Source organism: Ipomoea nil, unplaced genomic scaffold (assembly GCF_001879475.1).
Source record: "Ipomoea nil cultivar Tokyo-kokei standard unplaced genomic scaffold, Asagao_1.1 scaffold1721, whole genome shotgun sequence".
Lineage (NCBI taxonomy): Eukaryota > Viridiplantae > Streptophyta > Magnoliopsida > Solanales > Convolvulaceae > Ipomoea > Ipomoea nil.
This window is the reverse complement of record NW_017618149.1, coordinates 262085-287640: the sequence shown is the minus strand read 5'-3', so window position 1 is coordinate 287640 and position 25556 is coordinate 262085. Positions and strand designations below refer to the sequence as shown.

Sequence of the window (25556 nt, the reverse complement as noted above, 5' to 3'; positions counted from 1 at the left end):
AAAAAATTCCTCCTTTACCCCTTGAACAAAAAATATAAGTGCACTTACTCCACTATTTTTTCAACTGTACCAAACTACTCTGCAAAATGGTTATGTGCAAGTTAAAACGGTTAGGCTATGCACTAAAACTGAGCAACATTTTGGATGCAAAATTGGGAGCCAACCTTCGCGTATCCCTTTTTGAATGTTATCCACATAGCGAGCAGAAGAGAGCATAGCGAGCAGAAGAGAGCAGTGTTCGGCCATATTTTTCGTTGCTGTACCATCCTGATGAGCGAGCACTTTACTGCCTCACATCCATTCTCTTTCTCTGTTGATTTCTGTTTAGTATGAAAACAGTGGAATCGTGTCACTTATACGTCACATATTGAGACTAGAGACAATCTGATATAACAATGCAGTAGTATCCGTTCACATTCATGTTCTAAAATATTCTGATTGTTGAAAACCATAATGCAAGCAAATTTCAGCATCAATAGGAACATGGAAAAGTTGGTTTTACCTTTACGCAAACATAAACCCTTCCTTTGTCATTTTGAAGACGACCTTTTGAAGAGTTAAATCATGGTGAAAATTGGTTCCTAGTCGTCTCTGGGGATAATTGATTCTTTTCCATAATTCAGCTCAACTGGATGAGAAGTGTTGCTGCAGAAAGGAGAAACATTTATAAATTTTGATAAAGAAAAAACATAACTGATGAATGTTACTATGTTAGAATGGATAAATCGATCCATTTGTGTTTACAACCATAGATGCCAAACACTTACCTTTGCATAACTTTAAACATCCCCGTGCCCATCTGCATTGGTATGCCCATAATGATGCATTCACCGACTCCTTCAATTTTGTCGTCCCGCCCACTTACAGAAGCATTGAAAAGGTGATCAGCAGTCTTCTCAAAGGAGGCTAATGTCAATACACTGTCTTTCATCTTCTGAATACCAAATCTAGTAATTCCTAATACTTCACCCTGAAACGTTAAGAGTTATGAATGAATTGCAAGAACCCTTGTTATGTTAAACGGGAGAAACACTGAAAAGTATTCAAGTTTCTGGTATCCCTACCTTAGAAGTCATTAGATCTGCTAGAAGCATCATGTGACGTAAATCTATAGTCATTCCATGGCTTGACATGGTATACCTAATCTCTTTAATTATACGATTTCTTGCGGCTTCAATTCCAAGTACTTGATTCACTTCCATGATGTGATTGCTTTTTGTGTTATATCCATAAACTCCAGCTGTGCCCATAACAGCTAGAAGACCAGTCCTACAAAACATGACTAAATATTAGGGGAAACTAACTTTTATCATGAGAAGTAACATTCATATTAGTGGCCAGATACTCTTTCTCTGCCTTTTAACTGCCTAATAGATACTTGAACCAAATTTTGTTTCAAAGCAATCTCCCAAAATGAAAACCATATATATATATATATATATATATATATATATATATATATATATATATAGAGAGAGAGAGAGAGAGAGAGAGAGTAATAATCAAATGAGACCACCTCTTCCCGTGAATCCCGTGAGACTCTTCATAAATACACAAAAGCTACTACACGAATGCACACAGGCTACCCTGTGTGCATTCATGCAGTAGCTTCTGTGCATTTCCGAAGAGTCTCACGGGACTCACAGGAACAAGTGGATGCACTTGAATATATATTATGTAGCATCTTCCATAATAATCATCATCCCTATATGTGCAGCTTCTGTACTATATATAAAGCATTAGCCAATGTACCCCGACTTGGGAATCTAATTGCTAAACAGTTAAGCTAGAGAGGCAAATCATGGTTTCAGTCATATTCTTGATTAACCAAACCACCTCAAAAGGGTTCACTGAGGTTAATTTCTTCAGAATGCTTACTGTAATTTGCATGGAAACATGAAGTGACAAGCAGATAAAAGAAGGTTTATTAGAATATAGCAAAGTTAAGAAACTTGGTTTAGGTTGAATCACTTTGGAAATCCAAACTTTTTTCAAATACTATAATCCCAATCAAGCAGGCCAAAGCAGAACAGAAAAGAATCGTGTTCATAGAATAGAAGATACAGAATGCAAAACTGTCATTCAGTTATCCTTGGAAAGATGTTAATCAAGTGATTTGCATGTATGAAATAGACTCTGTAAGAAACACTAGAGAGGTTCTTTTCTAAGCAAAGATTAAACACACGACAAAGTACATCAGATAATATAACAATTGCTTGTAATTTGAAAGTTTCACTAGAAAAGGTAAATTGACAATACCCTTCCACAAGCAAGTTGTACTTCCCCGCATTCTTTCCCTTTTCTTTTTTGTTGATCACAGCACGTTCAACAGTGTCGATACCCTGGTGAGGAAAATAAAATAACTGTTGTGAATCCACACAATTGAGCAGATAAAGAAACCAGTCACTATAAAATAAAAATTTATGAAAATTCAAATTGTGCCATTGAATTACCTACCTTCACAACAACCCCAGGAAGCTTATTTTTGAGACGGTGGAGTTCAAAATGAAGTTTACTTCGATCAACATGAGGGATAACTTCCAGCTTTCTAGGATCTAAAACCTTGATGTGCTGAAGGAAAATGCATATTTTAACATTGAGCTGTCACAAGATGAATAGAAGAAACTTAAATGAAAGCATATCCTACCTGTTCCTTCAACTTCATTTTTTTAGTCTGCAAAATTGATTCCTTAACAATATAAGCATCTATGGAAAGAAATGAAGTTTGAATTGCTTCCTTATCAAGCACTATAACTATGGATGCTACTCTCGCAGCCATCACTATCTTAATACTCTTGGCAACCTACAAACAAAAATGAAGTAACAGATCAGCTTAGTAATAACCAACATACTAGCTAGGTGGTTGGAATTAGGAGTGTAAATGAGCCGAGTAGCTCGCGAGCGGCTCGGTCAAAGCTCGGCTCGAGTTCGGTCAAAATCGATCTCGAGCGGCTCGTTTAGTAATTGAGCTCGAGCCGAGCCTAGATATTCTAGGCTCGTGGCTCGTCGAGCCGCTCGCGAGCCATATAATATATAATATATATAATACATAATATATAATATAAATAATATATAAAAATAATAATTAGAAATTAAAATTTTAAACTCAAAATCCCTAAAAGATTTTTTATTATTTATGTATGGATAAAACAAAGTAGTTTGAATTTTAAATCAAAAGTATTAAATAGGTCAAATTCAATGTCAAAATCGAGCTCGAACTCGAGCTCAAGATCGAGCTCGAGTTCGAACTCGAATAATCGAGCAGCCCGAAAATTACCAAGCTCGAACTCGAGCATCAGTTCTCAAGCTCGATCGAGCTCGAGCTCGAACTCGAGTCGAACCTCCATTAACGAGCTCGACTCGGCTCGTTTACACCCCTAGTTGGAAATCTTCTCATGGAAAAAAAAAAAAAAATAATAATAATAATAATAAAGAAAGAGGGTCTATGCAGTAACATAGACAAAATATTGTTAAGGAGTCTGAACAAACTAACAATGGAATAAAACACATTAAGACTAGATAAGTTAATGTTATTTTCATTACCAACTAGAGGAAGGGGGGATCGAGATTATACAACGACACACACCAGAAACAGAATTTTAGAAAACCATTCTATGGAAGTTTAACATTATTGTTTCTTGGTGTTGTGTGTTTTATGGTAAAGAGCCTAAATTATTATCTTAAAACATCACCAGGGAACAAAACTAACAAAAAAGCATAGAGTGTCTCTAATGATAAAATAACTTTACTAAGGCTGTTGATAATACCAATAAGTAGTTAGAGAATCAATAGCTGCACTGTTGCATAGTTAATATTATTTAAAAGATGGAGAATAAGATGACTACCTGACCAAGAAGAGTTTTTTCGATACGACCCTTTACCATTCTACCAAAAGCTACATTATCATCACATGAAAGTTTTGCTTTAATAATAGGTGTGCTGATCTTTTTGGCTCCATTTATAATTTCTTTTATGCGAGGAACACCAAGTGTAACATCTGAAAAGGTGTTAAAGAAACATTCTAAAGAAAAAAAAAATACAATCATGACTGCTAATAACGATTCAGTGGGCCAAGAAACCAAATAAATTGGAGCAAAACCCAACACCAATTGAAACAAGGATACTCATGCTTGCAACACCAGCAAAGTGGAAAGTTTTTAATGTCATCTGCGTCCCTGGTTCTCCAATACTCTGAGCTCCTATTGCACCGATTGAAGTTCCGTCTTCCAATTTCTTTGCATGATAACGAGAGATGCAGGTCTCTAGGAAAACCTATGGCATTGCAAACACATCAAGCTGTTTTTGAGAATCAGGGCATATTGCCTCATAGCAAGCAACACATAAAACAGTGACCTTGTTACAGCTATACAAAAATAGATTAGCAGATAACAGCAAGCACCAATATCTACAAGCATAATTCTTTGGACACAGGATACAGAACAAAATGTATTATTCAAGTCCAGATAACCTTACATGATACTTTCGACCCAAAATCCAGAAGGCAGAATTCCAGATCGTCAGCAGGTAGATTTCATAAGCATTAGGGCATATAATTGATAAATTCAAAAGGCATAATGTTCAAAAGTAATAATAAGAATAATATGCTTCTTATTTGTTTCATAGGTTCCTGAAGAGTCTTGATTCTACTTTTTTTGAGTCCATCGTTGTTACATATGACTAAAAGAATAATATCACAACTAGTCTTAGATTTCCAATCTCTTCTGGTTACTTAAGTCCTTTAAGGAGTTCTCTACATATTTCGAGGGAAGATCACAGAAAATTAGTACCTATTTTCGATCTCTAGCCTTGATGACTATTATTTGCAGAAGGGAAGAATACTTGAAACGCAAAGAACACAAAATTGACAGAATTTTTTTTAAAGGCAATGAACCACATACTAATGAACATTCACTCTAGTGGATAATGTACCAAATTGCCTCAAATTGCAATATCAATGTAGAGTCAAATAATGAAATTAAAAGTTCAAAATAAAACCTTTTTGACACAAACAAAGGGAAGTGTCTCGTGAATGTAAAAATTGACCACGCATTAGAATGCAAGCTACTATGTTATTTTTTTTAACTAATATGTGAGCGAATGCTTCACTCTTAATTACTCCATATAAATTATACACCAAAGACACTAAATCTAATTTCATAAGACGTATTAATGTGTAGTAGTACCAATAACAATGTCCAATGACTAAATATCTTTTCCTGACACAAATATCTCCTGTCTAAAAACAGGTGTATTAAGCTCAGATGCATGCACTGAAAATGCAGAAGGCAGCCAAAAGTGCCCCATCAAAAAATAATGTTATTGAGCAAATAATTATATTATGTACATCACCTAGCTAGGCAAAAAATCTACAACCACATGGAATTTATGTTTGAAGTATGAAAGTGATACGCATCCAAAAGGATGGATAGTTTACTCACGCAGAAAAGGGAAGGATGCAAATCAGGTAAATCAGGATATATAAGGGAAAGCTTAACTCAAGGGTTTTGACAAATAATGAGAGGCATAATCATCTCAACAATCATCTCAGCAATCATCTCCTTTCTATAGTTATTTATTTTCTAGCACTATAAATAAGAATCTCTAGAAGAGAGCAGATCATCAAATCCTTTATCTTAGTCTTTGAAGCTCTAAGTAGCTGGGCAAGAGCTTAATACTCTTGTGGGGAAGGTCTTAGGACTTCCTGTTCTTTTTTTTTCTTAAGTTTCAGTCAAATAAAGCATACCTTTGTTCTTATCTCTAACAAATTGGTCCGACCTGCCGTTGAATGGCGAACACACGTGATTCCCGCATAGAGACGTTAGAGAAGAACCAGGATGCACTGCGTACTGAATTCACTACACTGACCGATCGATTTGCAGCCGTAGAAGCTTCTGTGGCTAGGATGTCCGACCTCCTCGCTCTCTCCATCCAAAGCAAAGGGCTGGGAGATGCCAGTGCGTCATCGGTAGCAGTCCCAACAATTGATTCCAACCCCTCGTCAGAACGATTGGCTCCTCCAGACAACACCACACTGCCCACAGGAAGATTGGAACTTCCTGCATTTGATGGTGTCGACCTGATCGGGTGGTTGGCTAGAGTGGAGCAATATTTCGCCATACATCACACCCGGGAAGATCTAAAGGTTCCGACAGCCTTTATCAGTATGCAAGGACCGGCTCTACACTGGCTACGGTGGCTACAACAACAAAATCCTACTCTAACATGGTCTCAGTTTACTCAAGACCTGTTAGAAGAGTTCGGTGAAGACCTACCGGGGCCACTGTTCGAGCAGCTTGCGGCTCTTCGCCAGATCGGAACAGTCGATGAGTATATCGCTAAGTTTCGAACTCGGATTGCCCAAACCACAGGACTTGCGACTCACATTCAACTGGGACTCTTTCTCAATGGGCTGAAACCGGCGATACGGGTGCGACTTCGACCGAATGACGTGATGGACCTTCGAACGGCGATGCGGGTGGCTCGCGCGGTAGAACGAGAGATTGACTTTGTTTCTACCGGTCGATTCCCTAGCCGCAGCGTGAATGAAGAAGAACGATCGTTCCAGAAGAGTTCTGCAACTACTGGGTCCAAAAGTCATGGGCAAAGCTACCAGGCAAATTCCTATTTAAAACATTCACAGCCCAAACCCATGTCGGCCCACTCTCAATATTTTACTAATAGCCAAATACCTCCCTCTGAAACGCAAACTTCATTCCACAAACCACAGGCTACTGGTTCTACACGCAGCTCTGGTTCGACATCATCACCAGCTCCGGCACGACGTTATTCAAATAGAGAATATTTAGACATGAGAGCGAAGGGACTCTGTTTCCGCTGTCAACAACCCTACAGCCCATTACATGTATGCCCGAATAAATCACTCAGAACATTAATCGCAGGTGAAGATGAAGACGGTGGAGGTGAAATCAATGATGGTGATATTGATCAATTTTTGGACGGAGACCCCACAACAGAAGTTGCGCAGCTTTCCTTGTTAGACCTTCCATTAACTGCCATGGGAGGGATTGATGGTCCTAAGACTATGAAGTTTCAGGGCCAAATTGCAGGTCTTGATATTCTTATAATGGTAGACAGTGGTGCAAGTCATAATTTCATCTCTCGTCGCTTGACCACCTTTCTGCAACATCCACTGGAACCAACCACGACCTTTGGAGTCCGATTGGGGGATGGTCGTCGCGCTGAATCAGACGGTAAATATTCTCAACTACATGTTGATTTGGGCCCCATTGCAATGCCGATCGATTGTTTTGTGTTTCCCTTGGGTGGAGTTGACTTGATTCTCGGCATAGCTTGGTTAGAGACACTAGGGGATGTTAAGGCAAATTGGGCAAAGCTGACAATGGGATTTACTATTGGCGATACACCGGTACAATTAGTTGGCGACCCATCTCTGGCTAGACTGCCTATTTCCCTCAATTCTTTGGATACAGACACTGCAAACTGCTGGTTATTGTGGGAGCTCTCTCTATCACCAAATATTCATGGTGCCCAGACTATTTCTGCAGTCCAACAAACTCAGTTGCAGAAACTACTACAGCAGCACCAACATATTTTCAGCGAACCAAAAGGGCTGCCTCCTTCCCGAGCGAATGACCACCAGATTACCTTGCAAACGGGTTCTTCTCCAGTAAGCGTTAAACCTTACCGTTATGGCCATAATCAGAAAAATGAAATTGAAAGATTAGTGGGTGACATGCTCACTGCGGGGATCATTCAGCCTAGCTCGTCCCCATTTTCGAGCCCGGTTTTACTGGTCAAAAAAAAGGATGGGAGTTGGCGATTCTGTGTCGACTATCGTGAACTTAACAAAGTCACGGTGCCAGATAAATACCCCATCCCAGTTATACAGGAGATGCTGGATGAGTTGTATGGTGCAAGATATTTTTCAAAGATTGATCTTCGCTCAGGGTATCATCAAATTCGGGTGGCTCCCAGTGACGTGGCTAAAACAGCGTTCCGCACACACTCTGGGCACTACGAGTTCTTAGTAATGCCGTTTGGCCTAACTAATGCATCGGCCACCTTTCAAGCGATCATGAATGACATTTTCCGGCCATACCTTCGCAAATTCATACTGGTTTTCTTCGATGATATTCTTGTGTATAGTTTGACTTGGGAAGACCATCTGCAACACTTAGAAGTGGCCTTGAGAACTCTGGATGTTCACCAACTGACCGCTAATGGAAAAAAATGCCAATTCAGCAGCCAAGCTGCTGTTGAATACTTAGGCCATGTTGTTTCTCAATTTGGGGTAGCAATGGATCCCTCTAAAGTCTCAAGTATTATTCGTTGGCCTGTCCCAAGGTCCATCAAGGCTGTTCGGGGTTTCCTAGGCCTCACAGGATATTACCGAAGGTTCATTAAAGACTATGGGAAGATAGCACAACCTCTCACGACCCTTTTAAAGAAGGACGCTGGGGACAAATTTGCTTGGACCGAGGCTGCAGACAAGGCTTTTGAGGCACTCAAGACAACTGTAACCACTTCTCCAGTTTTGGTCACACCAGATTTTTCACGACCATTCATCATTGAATGTGACGCCTCCGGAACCGGGATTGGCGCAGTATTGCACCAAGGACAACAGCCTATAGCTTATTTTAGCAAGGGGCTCTCGGGTCAGACATTGGCTAAATCTACTTATGAAAAGGAACTGATGGCCCTAGTTCTAGCAATTCAACATTGGAGGCCGTATCTCGTGGGGCGTCGATTTACAGTGCGGACGGACCATCGCAGCCTCCGCCACTTGTTACAACAACGCATCACCACACCTTCTCAACAAAACTGGGTGGCCAAGCTCATGGGGTATGACTTCGAAGTCGAGTACAAGCCAGGGAGGATAAATAATATAGCTGATGCCTTGTCCCGACAGAATGAAGAACTGGATCTATCAGCTATATCACTGCCCATTTGGATCGATTGGACAGAATTGGCTACATCCATTTCTACTGACCCCGAACTAAGCTCTATTGTTCAAGCACTACGTCATGACCCAAACAGCCGGCCTCCTTTTCAACTGCTTCAAGAGTGCTTATATTATAAAGGACGCATTGTTCTACCAACCACGTCATCTTGGATTCCTCGACTCTTGGAGGAATTTCATTCGACGCCAATGGGCGGACATTCCGGGGCTTATCGCACTTACCGCAGGCTTGCTGCTAGCATTTACTGGAAAGGAATGATGAAGCGAACGCAACAATTCGTAGCCGAATGCCTAGTGTGTCAAAAGAATAAGTATGACACAATGGCACCAGCAGGTTTACTCCAACCTCTGCCTATACCAATGACTGTTTGGGAAGACATTGCAATGGATTTTATCACCGGCCTCCCACGTTCCTGCGGGTTTGATTGTATATGGGTGGTCATAGACCGTTTCACCAAATACGCCCATTTTATAGGGCTAAAACACCCATTTACTGCCAAGTCTCTGGTTGGAATTTTTGCAAAGGAGATAGTTCGCTTACATGGAGTACCGAGATCAATAGTAAGTGATCGAGACCCAACTTTTCTGAGTACTTTCTGGACAGAATTTTTTGACAAATGGGGCACCAAGTTGCGTTTGAGCACTGCCTACCACCCTCAAACGGACGGCCAATCAGAAGTCCTCAATCGATGCCTGGAGCAGTATTTGCGATGTATGACTTCTGAACAACCAAAGCAATGGGGACGCTTCCTCCATTGGGCTGAATATTGGTACAACACTTCTTTTCAAAGTGCCGCTGGAATTACCCCATTTCAGGTTGTCTATGGAAGGCCCCCGCCAACCTTGAAGCAGTATTTACCGGGGGAATTCAAAGTTGAAGCAGTTGCCGAGGAGCACAATGATAGGAATGAAATGTTGAGACAGTTGCGCTACCATTTAGAGAAAGCTCAGAATAAGATGACCAAAGCTGCAAATGCCAAACGCCGTGAGCTCCAATTTTCTGAAGGGGACAAAGTTTTGTTGAAGCTTCGACCGCACCGTCAATCCACAATCCACCATCGCATTAACCAAAAAAAGTTGGCTCCCCGGTTCTACGGACCATTTACAATTCTCCAGAAATTTAGTGCAGTTTCCTACAAATTAGCACTGCCAGCTGCTGCAAAAGTCCACCCAATCTTTCATGTGTCACAACTAAGAAGGGTCACAGGAAATCATACTGCAGTCACTGACCTCCCTAAAGACATGGCAGTTACCGAACCAGGTTTTGCCCCTCAAGACATCTTGAATGCTCGGCAACAGAATGGGGTGCACCAGGTCTTGGTGCAATGGGAAGGCCGCCCTACAGACGATGCTACTTGGATGGACGTATCTGACTTCAACGGTCAGTTTCCTCACTCCAACCTTGAGGACAAGGTTGTTTCTTTGGTGGGTGGCAATGATACGCATCCAAAAGGATGGATAGTTTACTCACGCAGAAAAGGGAAGGATGCAAATCAGGCAAATCAGGATATATAAGGGAAAGCTTAACTCAAGGGTTTTGACAAATAATGAGAGGCATAATCATCTCAACAATCATCTCAGCAATCATCTCCTTTCTATAGTTATTTATTTTCTAGCACTATAAATAAGAATCTCTAGAAGAGAGCAGATCATCAAATCCTTTATCTTAGTCTTTGAAGCTCTAAGTAGCTGGGCAAGAGCTTAATACTCTTGTGGGGAAGGTCTTAGGACTTCCTGTTCTTTTTTTTTCTTAAGTTTCAGTCAAATAAAGCATACCTTTGTTCTTATCTCTAACAGAAAGCAACTTTGACAAACCTAAAGGATAATGATCATCATTCAACTTCAAATGCATTAAAGCTAGGGGCTATCTTTGAAAATATATAATACACATTATGCTAACTGTAAGAGTCCGACATTGATAAAATAAGAGAGAACATATGGGTTCATAAGGCCATGGGTTAGACTAGCTAATTGGTTGGATTCAATCTTTTAGTGTGATTTGGCCCACATGCATTATAGCCCAGTTGAGTGACCCTAGCCCAATCTTAGTTTATAACACTAACAAACATGGTATATTGGTGAAAAATATACCTGTAGTTGCTTTCTTGTTACACCTGATATATTTAAAGTGATACTTTCAAGAGCATCAAGATCCTCCCCTGCATTATGTTCCCCATCAAGTTTCAGATCTTTCCGTGTTTTCTCTAAGCTTGCTACACAGTTGTTTTCAATGAATTCTTCTAATGATTTGCAGAAGGCATTTGAGCACCCCCCATCTGGAGTCATATCATGTTCTGAAAGCCTTTTATGCATCACCTGTTGGATTTCTGATGATGACAGACTCTTTTCCTCTCCGGGAGGACATGTTGCCTGTCAAAATAAATGAATCAAGATTGCACTCAACCTGGAAATATATGTAATTGAGAAGAGATCATAAAAATTGAAGCTTCTACCTTAACTTTCATAAATAATCTATTAAAGTTCAGAGGATGCCCTTTTTTCTCTTCCATCTGTGCAGGGTCCATACCATCATCACCATACTCAAATTGTACTATGCATGAACTTGCATTTCGCACGGTTCTGTCGTACAAAATTGAAAGATCCTCCAGAGCCTTCATAAGCCTCCGAGACATATACCCTGTGTCAGCAGTTTTAACCTGTATAAATAAGAAAGTTTGAAAATGATTAAATATCGGGCTAGATGTTTAGTAGGGTAAAACATAATCCGTCAATTTTTTTTTTTAAATGAGATTAATACAAATTAGCATCATTAACTACTGAAATAAGACAATGATTAAAAGCATTACCGCTGTGTCTACAAGGCCTTCTCTTCCACCCATAGTGTGGAAAAAAAACTCAGTAGCACTTAAACCATCATAAAATGAACTGGCGACGAATCCTTTAGCCTGAATGTACAATCATATGGATAAAATTCAGAACTAAAACTATCATATGTAATTGATGTTAGACTATACATTGTTATGTACATTCAGCTTAATCTTCACATAAGTACATAACAAAAAGAAAGATAAACATGATCATATTAAATGAATTCAGATCAAATAATTTAGGAGGGTTTGAAGCCTATTCAGTGTTTCCATTTAAATGAACTAAATTCTCAGTGCAGGCTGGCATCCTCAAATTTAAGGTAAAAAAAAACAGCAGAATGTCAAAAGCAAATCCTCTCAACTCAAATTGCAATCCAAGCAATTAACTCTTTTGGATAAAGAAAAAGATGATGAAAGACCATGTGTTGATCTAATGATAAGTCCAAGATCATATTCTGTACCCAGTAAAACCTACCACATTAAATCCACAATAGCTTTGTATCACAAGTGCAACCTTTGAACTTCGACCCTCACCTATCTATCCACTTTAACCTTTCACCTATATATAGCTCATAATATATTCATATAAAAAAATTAAAAAAAAAAGTGTATCATTCTCAGAATCTCAGGACGTATGTATAATGTATTATAACATTATTAATATAATCAATATCAAGGTTATCAAGGCGGACTTTCTAGGCGAGATGCCACCGACTGCCTAGTCGACTAGTCGACTAGGCGACCGCCTAGGCGATGAGTATTAAATAAATAAGAAAGTATATATATATTGAAAATATCTTGTCTTGGGCAGCCTTTTTGCTGACTTATTTACTTAAGTAGATGAATAATCTTTCCTAGGATAGTGAGAAGTCAAGTATTTATTGTCTATTGAAAATATCTGTCTTGGGAAGTCTTTTTATAACCCTATTTACTTCAAGTCTTCTTGAGAAGATGAATAGTTTTTCCTAGGGTGGTGAGAAGTCTAGTATTTATCGATAACATGCTAGAGTGAGGTAGTGGGCTTTGCTCAGAACAGGAGGACGACGCCGGAGCTTTAACCGCGCCGCCATCAGAGCCACCACGCGCCGCCGCTCCGACGCCACGTGCCGGCGCGTGAGGCAGATTCCGGCAACTTCTCCGGCTGAAAATTACACCGGTCAACTCGCCTTAGTGTGTAGGTTCAACCCATGTATGTTTTATGGAGTTTTGGGTTGTATTCTGCACTTAGGCGAGGCGAGCCCATTAGGCGTTCGGTCTCGACCGACCGGACGCCTAGGCGTCGACTAGGCGACACCTTGATAACACTGATCAATATGTTCATTCTTTCTCTGGTTTTCATATCTTAACTTTTGCTTCACTGTTTGGTGGTGGTTATTCGCCATCCACTGCGCCCTGAATCCCTTAATTTAAATATTATAAGCAGAAATGAGAAATTTACATATATGTTCATCTTTTTTTTCACACTCGAAATCCGAATTAAACTCTAATATACCCACAAGCAATCAACTTTTGAAATTGCGGTTGTCCATTCAACTATTCAGTAACAATCAGGATCAACCCTGACTTTGCTAGCAACAAAAGAGCTCACTTTAACTCGATCTTTATTTTTGGTACCAACATGAAAATAACAAGCACCAAGTTGATATGGTGTTCTAGTTAAACATAGTACCAGAATTAGGATTTGACAGTCTACCATTTAGAAAGCCAATATAACATTTTTAAAAAAACGTAAAGAACTTACCGCTGGAAATTTTGATTTTATAGGAAAATGAGGAAGACTCCGATCCATGAATCCATTTGGAGCACGACAACCCCCAACAGATTGCTGGCCGACACATGCAACCATCTGACTAATATTGAGATCTGAGCCTTTTGAACCACATTGATACATAATTAAGGGGCTATTCCTCCAATGTAGTGTATCAGTGCACACCTGCACAAAAAGGGTTTAAAAGGCTACTATACCTATTTCCTCATAACACAAGCAAACTCAGAAAACATATACACACTATTTGGCTTATAGAGTCTTTGCCTTTTAAAAGGTTGAACTTTTAGAATAGAGAGAAGCAGCGCCAAATTACCAGTTGCCCAACCTCAAATTTGAGAAATTATATTTAATATTTTGAAATTTTCATTACAAATTAGAAAATATTAGAGTGTATTTAGTAAACGGAAATTTTTCCATCTTTTTTTTTCTTGGAAAAATGGAATACAGAATTTTATTTGGTTCAAAATCAACAATTTTCAGAATTAGGAAATGGAAATTTAAAAAATGGTCTTCCAACATAACAAAGGAATTTGGAAAACACTTTTTCATGTTTTCTAAAATTTCAAATACAAATGTATTCGAAATTTCACTGGTAATTTACCATCTTCTTACCTATGAACTTCAACCTCACATATTTATCTAACCCAGTAAATGAATTTTAAAAAACTACCACGTTTACATATTAATTTGAGGCAATGGGTTAGACTAGCCCAATTGATGACCTTAGCCCAATCTTAGTTTATAAGAATACGGTTATATATTAACACACATGATAACAATAAGTCTGACAAGCTAGACCTAAATTTATGTTATTTTTCAATTGCCATAATTTTAGGCTCAATTTAACAGTGATCTAATATTTTCAGATCAGATAATAATGTAATTAATCTTCTAGATGCAAGTATACAACTATATTGTGTACTAGATACCCAAAAGGTTCCATTCCAATGCCCTAGCTGTTACTGTACCTATCAATAGGATCTGTAGTTCTAAATAGCAAATTATGTTGTCATTAAATGGACACAGATCTAACTGGGAAAAGCTGAGTCTAAAACTTTGAAATGTTATCCAGGTGACTAAAGGTTAAACCAGAAAGCTAAAGGAAAAATAATGCCATGTTAATGGCAGGATCAGTAGCTTTGAATAGTTATAATATAACTTATAAATGGCCACTGTGCATTCTCTTTCTTTCTACAGTAGTTAGGATGAGGATGGTTCCATCAAAGCACAGACAAAATGATTGCAAAAAGATCTTACTCGCCCAGTTTTCACTCGGATACCATTCAGTTCCTTTGTTATATTGGCTTCAAGTGTCTGTGCAGCATCACATCCAGGTTGTAGCTCAAGTTCCCCCTTGTTAAATGAAGCTATATACGTTTCACATGTCCCATACCCCTTCTCTATTTCCATTGTCTTCTTTTCAACTAACTCCTTTCTTGGTTGCACATCATCTATGCCAATTGAAAATCCATGATTCCCTATCCAACGAGCACTGTCATAATGCAACAGCAGGAATTGTGCGAAGATAAATAACCTTTTCAGTTAATTGAATATAGCAAGATATAATGAAATCAAAGTAACGATTGAACAAGTACCATTAAAAAAAAAAAAAAAAACTACTTAACAGAAAACGCATATCAAACTCTATCCATCCATCATTAAATTTATATCATGAAGTGAAATTTCACACATAACCCAGGTCTCATAATCAATACTTCCTAAATTTCAGCCATCCTGAAAAAGAGTCTGCTCTAGTTTGGAAAAAGTAACCACTCTTTTTACCTTAATTATTATCTAACTTAAATACTAACATGAAAAGAAATAGTTGGTGATAACTGCAAAACAGTTTCAGTGAGAAACAACTATTTAGTGTGCTCAAATGTACAATAGCAAAGATAAGAATATGGAGTAATTAGACAGGTTACGTCCAAATGACAAGAAACTATATAGAGTTGTGAGTTGACCTTTATCACGACTTATTAAACAACTTTAATTGAATACATTTAATGACCATTTGACTAAAACAAACCGATTGAAGGTGACAGTTATATCATCTGGTGGTTTAGCAGAAGAAAAAATGGTTCAAATAAATACACTTAAGTAATGCAGGGGCCAAATAAATACGGATGAGCAAAAGAATCCAACACTATGTGTTGAAGCAAGTTTGGTGGACTACAAAAGAATGAAACGACACAAATTTAGAATGAAAAATCCGTGACAAAACTTGCAATGAGAAAAAAGAAAAGATATGAAGTGCATAGGAAACAAATCTCATCAAAAGGACATGTATAGATGTGCAAATATGCAAGGAAAACGCTGAGATGCTGTTAGAAATGCCATAAACATACCTCAACTTTGCAAGCCGATTCATACATATTGCAGCACCATGTGTGTTATAGTCCCTTAGCAGCACAGAATAAAGTCCATCCTTGTTTCCATTTCCTATTGCCCATTTCACAAAATACACATTCATAGTTTAAGTTAATTTTTTCCCTATTTAACAACTAGAATAATGAACATTTCAATGACTACCTTCTCGATATTGTTGACATAAATGGTCATTAAGACTAATTCTCATTTTTATTTTTCATAAACACAATAAGCTGGTGCTTACAGCACTGACCACAATTATGCAATGGGCTTTACCTATGACTTAACTCCTTACTTCAAAATGAAGTAAAAAGTAAAATGGTGACATACAAAATTTCAGACCAACATAATTGTGGTCAACATCTGCCATATTTAGATAATTATCCAGTATCTAGATAGCATTTCCTATAAATCATGATGTGTATTTAGAACTTTTAAAGCTTGAGAATTAGGAAACAAAATACAGTTGCATTGGGATAAAATAGAGAACAAACAAATGTGAATCTGTAGTAATCAATACAAATTATTATTTAGAATAAAATTTTCAATAGCCATGCATAAAATTACTTGGTTTAAAAAAAATTGTTAAGTCAGATAAAGAAAAAATCAAGATCAGTAGAAACTATTTATACAGAACAACAAATAACTTAATGTTAAAAACAATAGTATATATATATATAAAGGGATGAAGAGAAGATGAAGAAGATATATTGGCATTGAAGATAAAACAATACTTGGTGAAACTATAAGCTTCCAGTGGAAGAAGAAAAAATATAAATGAGCAATATTCAATATCATAAACAGTAATGAATACAAACTTGAATGCATGAAAAAAAAAAAGGACACCATTAACCCAAAAAAGTAATATAAGATTAGTATAGAATAAAAAGTTAGAAATTCACCTAGTGTGGCCTTTCCAAGTTGCCCACTTATCAGCTCACTGTTGCGGAAGTAAACAAACCCATCACTTGGGCACATTGTTTCTAGATCTCCTTTTTTCGGGTAACACTTCTCCTTAAGAGTAAGGGTTAAGTAGACTCTCATTTTACTATATGGACGTAGAAGCACACCAAATAACTGTTTTCCAGTCCAAAGCTCAACTGGCTGCAAAAGCAACAAAACTAATTTTATTGTCTTTTTTCTAAATTTGAAAACAAATTAACCCCTAAGAATGGGATAAGGAAGAGAGCAATAATATAGAAATGCATTTCATTCTAGAAACTTGATCAAACAAGAATTATGGAGTTCATGAACCAACCTTAATTAAAGCTGGAGTTGGCAAATCAATGTGATCCATCGCATCGCCCATGTATGAACACATAAGTGAAAACGAAGCACGATCATAAAATGTGTCCTTCCTTGTAATGAGAAATGAAGATGTTAGAAAATCCTGTGTAGAAGCAACCAAGATTTCTCCATTCTTTGGGGTGCATAAATTGTTTTGGACCTGCATTACCATCAGCAGTATGTTAAAACAATGGCAGAGTATTAGGAGATAATGTTGCCATATTTAACAATTTTCCTGTTGGTCTATTTCATATTGAAGAGTGACATATATAACTAGTTTCATGATCTCATGCTGATTAAAATAACATGTAAAGCAGTATTGGAAATTGGAATCCAAAAATATATTGGATATAAAGGTTATGAGTTTATCCAAATGAAGGCAATTGAACAGTTCACAAAATACTTGGCAAATAAAACACAAACAAGAAAAACTTATGACAAAGAACAAATCAACTCTTCCCATAAGGTATGGAAACCATTGCAATATTAGCCAGGGCTGAGAAAAGGAGACTGAAACTATTTGATCAAACAGCGGACACCAAAACATATATCTGTAGCCACATAAGAATGTACTGAACACTGATTGACTGAACATTTTACCCCCATCAACAAAAGAGCCTCTGTGCGAGCCTCTACTGTTTGTGGTACATGCATATTCATCTCATCACCATCAAAATCAGCATTGTAGGGATTGCAAACAGATTCATTAAATCTCAATGTGCGCCATGGCATAATCCTTGCCTACACCCAAAGAAAATGTTAATATCAACATAATTAGACACTAAAACAATTTTTTGAGTAATCACTCACCCGATGGCACATGATAGACATTCGATGTAAACTTGGTTGTCTATTAAATAGAACAGCATCTCCATCTTCCAAATGACGATCAACTATGTAGCCATATTTCAATTCATCAGCATGACGCTTTCTACTAGAGTACATTAACGAACTGCAAAATTGCAAATGAACCAAAAAAATTTAAAAATCATCATATACAAATAGGATGGAGAAGAAATTGGAATTTACAATCCTACTTACATCTCGGTACCATCAGGATGCTTGATATACTTCGCACCAGGGTATTTGTTGGGCCCATTGCGAACACATTGCCTCAACTTCTCTATGTTGTGTCGTGAAACACGCTCAGGAAATGTTAAAATTCGAGCCATTAAGATAGGAATTGCTACCTGCAAATTCTATCATCATTTTCTATTTCTTTTTGTTGAACAGAGTGGTAAAACCATGGTAAAACACAATACCTCAGTGATTTTAAGATTTGGATCAGGTGAAATAACAGTGCGTCCAGTATATTCAACACGCTTGCCTGACAGATTTCCACGGAAACGACCTTGCTTTCCTTTGAGGCGCTGAACAAAGCCACTCAGTGGCCTGGAAGCTTGCATTTGTGGTGGCAATCCACGTACATCACTATTTATGTACTGTGCAACTTCCATTTGGAGATCAACCCAGCTAGCCTGACACAATTTTAAAACTTAAATAGGGCTAAAGGAGCAAAAGAATAAAATAAAATAATAAAATAATGTCTCCACCTGGATACAAAGAAACTCTATTTGTCAATTGTCATGGAGATGCATGGCTTGGTTTTTATTAATGACAAAAATGAAAAGATTAGCTATAGTGCAAGATAATCTTAGATAACTTAAGAAAACAAAGGGAATCACATTCCATCAAGAGAAGGGAAAAGGCTGATGTGGTAGGCATATCAGATTCCCTTGGATTATCACATAACATGAACCAAACAACACCTGTTATGTACTTATGTAACATCCCAACATAACATTACCTTGGTAATCTCAAATTACCTGAACCAAATGCCCCCTAAAAGATCAGAAAACATGGACTAGCAGATCCATTAACTAAAACTTCATACTCTGATTTAACTACAGAAACTATATAGGAGCACACCAATCCAACATGAACACATTGTATACAATTTTTTTCTTTTAGATTTAAGTATCTTATTTACACCAACTCACCAAGATGGTGCTACAAGTGCTTTATAAAAAGGTCAAATCTGAGAGAAGCTTCTACAGTCCAATAAATCCCATACTGTCTACATGCATGTCTCTGAATTAAAAATAAAATAATATATTCAACTATACTCCAATCTTTGCACAGAGTCAATAACCCTTTAAACACCATTTGTTACTTTCCACACTAACAATCCCATATGTTTAGAAGGACTGTGTCCAAAGTCTTTCATTTGCTTATGAATTTCTCAAATTTGTACAAAGAATGCAGTGATTGCAGTCCATTAACTCAATCCATATTAAATATAAAATGATACAAAATATCCATGGTCTCACAATATGCTTGAATAGATAGTTGAGAGATTCATCTACTAAAATGTAGCAAAGATTCTCTTGTTCTAGTACACCTACTGTGAGAATATGAGAAGAGCTCATCAAAATAATATCATACCAGACTTCTAGCTGGAAGAGTTGTATCGGAAATTTCTTGTCGAAGACTTGAATTTGCTTGGATAATGCGCTTCAGCCTCTCTGTGATGTCATTCTCATTACTGCAACAAAAATACCCAGGATCTCAACTAACCATGTAATGCGAAGGAATAAAATGTAGTATAGCAATAGCACATTTTAATGCTAAAGAATGTTTTAAAAAAAAACAAAAAAACACAAAAACAAAAAAAAAAAACCCAAGACAATCATGATTGCTGGATAGTCCATCTTTTACTGGTATAAGAAGCCAATAGTTTAGTGTATTGACAAAAAAGATGTGAGGTTCAGAAATGCACAGACCAGTGCCTGCCTACTGCCTGGTACTGGAACAAAATTTGCAAAAGAAATATTTTCTTACCTATCTCTCTTACCAGTAGCATTAGTCTATTATGTTATTGTATTTAAAGGTGATTCTGATGACTTATGACTTCCGCAAAAGTTTCCACCTAGTCTAAAATAACATTCCGACAATGTATGTTGACTTAACAAAATTTGTAGAAAACTTAAAGAAGAGTCAACAGCATTTGCTCCAAGATTTTTATATCTAGTAGTTGTTGCAATGCAGAAATTAATTTATATACCCTTACATAATGCTTTGGCATGATTACATGAGGCATTTATTCCCTCAACCAGAGTCGCATGACAACAAAGGCCAAATCCTGAATAATGCACACAATTACACTTGAGCCAGACATACCTCTGCATTCCACCATCCACAAAGACAGAAGGGCGTATTGCTATTGGTGGCACAGGGATACTTGTGACAAGGAGTTTTTCTGGTTTGTCACTAAGATAAAGCAACTCACAGTCCTGCACATCAGAAGGAAATAGGAGGAATTAGAATGTGGAAACAGAGAGGAAGAGCCTACAGACATAATACTAACTGTGACCTAAATCAAATGTCCAATGTTATTTTATTTTTATGTGATAAGTTCATGTCAGAATTCAACTTCTGAAATGTAGTTTAAATTAGCTGTTGCTTAACCATGTGTAAAAAATTGTTGGCCCACACTTCATTTTCATTTAATGGATTGAAAAGTGTAAAGGCCTAAAGGATGTTCACTGTTCAGGAAAGGGAAATACACGCTAGAGCTAAACCTTAAAGGCAAGAAATTTCTGGTCCACACTTAAAAATCTTCTAAAGGATTGAAAACAAGGAAGGGTAACACCAGCAAACTCAAACTTTTGTCTTACAACTTCAGTGTAATGAAATGTTAAACTTTATCTTTCAAAAAAAAAAATGTTAAACTTTATTTCGCAAAATGTGGATACTATTTTGGAACAAACCGAACAGAAAACAAGGTTATTTAACTCAAGAGAAGGTAGAAGAAAATTTTTGTATAGCAATCTAGATTGGAGGCATTTTTGTGAATGAAAATTTACTTTAAAAAATACAAAAGAAACAAGTAAATGCCTATCTAAACAATTTATTCAGATGAAATTTTTAATATTAAATTACTAAACTCAATTCAAGCCAGGTATCGCTAGGGAGATTTTGATCATTGGAAAATGAAACTTCTACTGAGATTCACACTCAATGTTAACATGGGAAGACAAGATTGGTTACATGGCATAGAAGTTCATGCAACAAATCCTGTCCCGCCATGTCAATAGTGAGTGCAAATCTGGGTGCATGTAGCATAGAATTAGATTATCATGACACTTTTATTAACTTTTTGAGTGTTCTTGGATTCCAATTAACCCTAGAAGACTGTCTCTTCAATATTATTCCATTCTCTTCCTTAATTCCCAGTTCACTGCTTAATAATACTTCCCTTCCTAGTTCATGCACCCTACTGCACAAATTTTGGCATTTTGCACTAACCATAAGCATTCATCTTCAAATGATACATGCACAATTTTCTAGAAGTTCTTAAAACAGATTAAAACAAACCATCCTTTAGGTGTTCACACTTCACGGGTAGTAATTAAAAATAAAATTTGTAAATGAGAAGTAGAAAATGAAAGGAACATGTGTGATTTTACTATGTAACTATTGATATAAACAAAGCACTACCTCATCTATCATTTTCTTGAAGAGGGCGTGAACTGTCTTCGAGTCAAGTTCTGGAGGCACAGTAATAGATCCCTTGACTTTGTTAGAAACAGCATTATGGCACTCATCTAAAAACTGACTTCCATATTCATGGATGATCTTCAAAGGACCCTTTTTCACCATTCCTAGAATAGATAATCATTACACTTGACTCAATAACAGCTCATTCAAAAAGTCAACAATACTTCTTGAAAAGGTAAACATATCTAAATTTTATTTCATTCCATTTTGATTATCAAATACTTTGTTATGGCTAACATCACTCGACTAATAATGAAGCTACAAAATGGGTCCAACAATGAAATCACAAAAAAGTGAAAGTTGGAAGTGGGACCAACTTCAATATTACATGTCTTTGACGTCAAGGATACAAAAGCATAAATTCCAAAAATTACATTTCACTTTTTCATTTGGTTTGATATTCTCCCTTTACAGCCTAAACACCTTGGTAAAGTTATTGTTGAAGTTTCATCTAAGTAAACGATCTTAGCCTTTATATTGACAAAAAATTACTCTACAGAAAAGAATAGGCAAAGAAAATCATGAATTAAGGCTCATGGAATTGGAGGATTTGCAGATTCTTTATTGTGTGTGTGAGCAGGTGTAATAGGAAAATAATTCTATCCACCACATAGTCATAGAGGCACAGAGAAGTTAATAAACCATTTACGCATCCACATCTGGAACAAATCACTGCCTTGCGACCACTTGTCATGGCAGTGCACCTTTTCACAACTCTTTTGAACAACTCATTCTTTTTCAAATGCTCCAACTTTGTATTTCTCATCTTTCTTAGGAAGTCTAGACGTTCTTTTTCACCAAGAAGAATGCGGGAACAACCCTGTAAAAATAAAATGGGAAGAATGAATGTAAGACAATTTGAAGTCAGAGATCAAGTTGTAAAAATTTGCAAACCATTTTCTCTTGCATCAGATAAAGCATCATGAAAGAGAGTCTACCCTGATGTTTGTTTGAGATTCATAGCACAAAAATGAAAACAGCCATAAAAATAGTAGTTAATCTTCAAACTCTTTAGTAGCATAGTTCCAACCATGATCATTCACCAACTGTTAATCATGTTCAACCTCCTCATTAATATCCTACTCTCTTTTAAATAGTTATCCCAATTAAACAAACTCAATAGATAACATGTATTCCTCTTCCTGAAAGTTGACACCCTCCGACACAAACAAATCACGAATCGTGGCTTCCTGAATTATTCTTAAATATTGCAACTGCATTCCTACAAGTCACATTCAACATATTGTGCCGTATATTCTCTAATCTATGGGGTCTTTAAGATGATATAAATAAGAACCATGAAGCTCATGAATAAAGAGCTGTGTGCTTAATATACATGTCTCTCTTTGTGTATGTATACACACACACACATCTAAGTTTCAAACCCTAAATAAAGATTGAGATAGCACTTCAATGGGACTTTAAATCTGGAAAATCAGACGTTACTAATACAATAGAATCTAATTCATACATCAGAAAATGTTGAATAATTTCCAGACATATACCAACAACTAAATAAATAAAGAGAGAAAGGAATACACATAATGGGAATTTACAATTGAGCACTCCTAAATCCAATGTTATTAAAACCAGACTGAACTGCAGTTAAAGAGAAAAATGGTTCACTTTTTGTCAAATACCAACTATGCAATCCACCCATTTGACCCACAGGTAAACTGCAAAAGTTATATAACACCAGCAGTTTTTAAACTTTTTATCCAACCCAAAGGTTTGAACCATAATTTTAATATTCATGGGTTAATGGGTAGTTCAGTTTTAATAAAACTGCCTGCACCGAACATCAAAAACTGTAAAATTTCCTTTGGACAATAACACCAGAACTAGTGCTCCATAACCAAGTACCTTGCAAATGCATTTCAAGATGTCGATAATGATGGGTAGATATCCAACATTAAAAACTGGTAAAGCAAGATTCAAGTATCCATAGTGACCAGGACATTCTTTGAAATCTCCATTGCATGTGGCACAAGATTTGGTCTTGTTTGGAGGGCCCTGAAACAGCGAAACCCAAAGTTCTGTGAGTTATCTATAATCAAGTGGTTTGCAAGACTTGCTCTGCCCAAACAATGGTAGGCAAGATATAATGGACATAAATGAGAGGCAGTCATTCTAAAACATTTAACCATTGTTTCCACTGTCAGTTTGTCAAATTTGTTTCCATTCCAATGATCTATGACGAATACCATAAATTTATTCTTATTCACTTCTCAAAATGAATATAGAGATGGTGTAAAATGCAGGTAAAGTGATATAGATTAAGATCAGTAATGTCAAAAATGGTTAAGAACATAATTTTACAAAAAAATAAAAGATTTATTCAAGCATTTCATGCTAATGAATCAAAAGGAATGCCAACTGAACCCAGTCATATTTCACTACAATCTTTATTATCATCCATCCTCTTAATCAAATATTAGCACTCCAAGTTTACTCGGCCTTCATGTGCCCACCTACATTCATGTTTTACTTTGTCCCCAAAAATCTGCCCAGTCAGTGTATGGCTCTAAATCTACTACCTACCATTTTACAAATCATAGAGAACTCCATGTCTCATCAAAGCAATAAATAAAGAATACAAACAGCTATGGAGGTCGATAGAAGATGAAGTACAAATTGAAGAAACCCACAACAGTTATAATGAATAGGACTTAACAATTTATTATTTTATATAAGGAAAACAATTGGCTCCATTAGCTATCAATCTTAAAAAGTTGCATTGAGGACTTTTTAATAATGCATCCAAGTCAAATTGTAAAAAGCTTTTAATCGAAACAAATGCTAATAGTTTTGTTTTGAAGCTTACTTCCCATAATTCAAACTTACACAATGCATTCCTATACTTATCACAAAAGAAAGCATTACCATGCGAGGGTCTAATAGGCCATTGGGAATAGGATTCTTGGAAGCATCATAGTAAACTCCACGATAGACTTCCACTTCAGCTGATTTCATTACTTCAGAACTAGAAAAAGTTGAAAACTGAATACTTTTTCTGTAAAATGCCAATGAAATTAGGATAAATATATAGATTAAACTCAACTTAAAAGACACTAAAAAAGAAGGGAAAAAAGAACATGCTCAAATTGAGAAGAGCAGAAAGCACACATTTTCCGAGGGCCCACATCTTCAATATAAGGCTGCTTGGTGAACTGCATTTCTTCTCTTTTCCTCATCATCATCTTGACCACTGCTAACCTCAACCAACTCGTTTGTGGGGAGGTACCTCTACTCTGAAAAGTTGATCACCTGTATATTGTCCTTAGGGTTCAGCCTAAGGATAAGCAGCAATGCAGTTATAATTTTTCAAGGAAACAGTCCAACATCATTGCACCAAAACACTACTTTAAATTGATCAAAGAAGGTTCAATGGATAAAATCGATTGAAAATAAGATTGCATTTACACTGAATTATATTTACTTAATTAATAGAACACTTAGTTTCAAATCTACCAGATACACTAATTGCATAGTCGAATTTCTTCTCCTCAGACTGCTAGCTTCCTTGCCGCTCCACTAATACTTACGCCTTATGTAGCAAGGGCAAAACAAAACGAATTGTATCTGCTGTTCCTACTAGAAATCGATAATGAACCAGAATGGCTTTTATAGTCTTGCAAAGATCAACCGGTATACCTCCTAGCATTACCATTCACTGTCAAAGCGGGCCGCTCACCCCATTTAGGCCCGCGCCCACCGTGGACCTAATTTCTAGCGGGTTTTTGCGGGCCAATCCGCAAGGCCTGCAGGCTAAGGTCCATGCAACCCTAGCATTTTTGTTTTG

The 25556-nt window shown here is 37.0% G+C and overlaps 1 protein-coding gene across 2 annotated transcripts; it reads right to left on the bottom strand.

Moving 5' to 3' along the window:
* Positions 1-25328, bottom strand: LOC109191881 (DNA-directed RNA polymerase III subunit 1-like). 2 transcript variants are annotated; one of them, XM_019342553.1, is made up of 29 exons: positions 25226-25328; positions 24881-25046; positions 24638-24767; positions 23618-23767; positions 22397-22574; positions 21695-21858; positions 20328-20487; positions 19640-19749; positions 18457-18672; positions 18236-18384; positions 18005-18146; positions 17795-17935; positions 17166-17354; positions 16810-17011; positions 15886-15979; positions 14795-15029; positions 13511-13702; positions 11749-11847; positions 11395-11598; positions 11033-11311; positions 4125-4272; positions 3846-3997; positions 2648-2803; positions 2458-2571; positions 2260-2342; positions 1065-1269; positions 768-970; positions 503-645; positions 1-320 (listed from the first exon to the last, which is right to left on the bottom strand). In XM_019342553.1, exons 2-28 carry the CDS (start codon positions 24952-24954, stop codon positions 582-584), a joined length of 4233 nt encoding a protein of 1410 aa, XP_019198098.1. In that variant the 5' UTR covers positions 24955-25046; positions 25226-25328; the 3' UTR covers positions 1-320; positions 503-581. The 2 variants fall into 2 exon arrangements, with proteins under 2 accessions (XP_019198098.1, XP_019198099.1); XM_019342554.1 differs by having other exon boundaries at positions 19640-19739; positions 20375-20487.
* Positions 25329-25556: the final 228 nt, after the last annotated feature.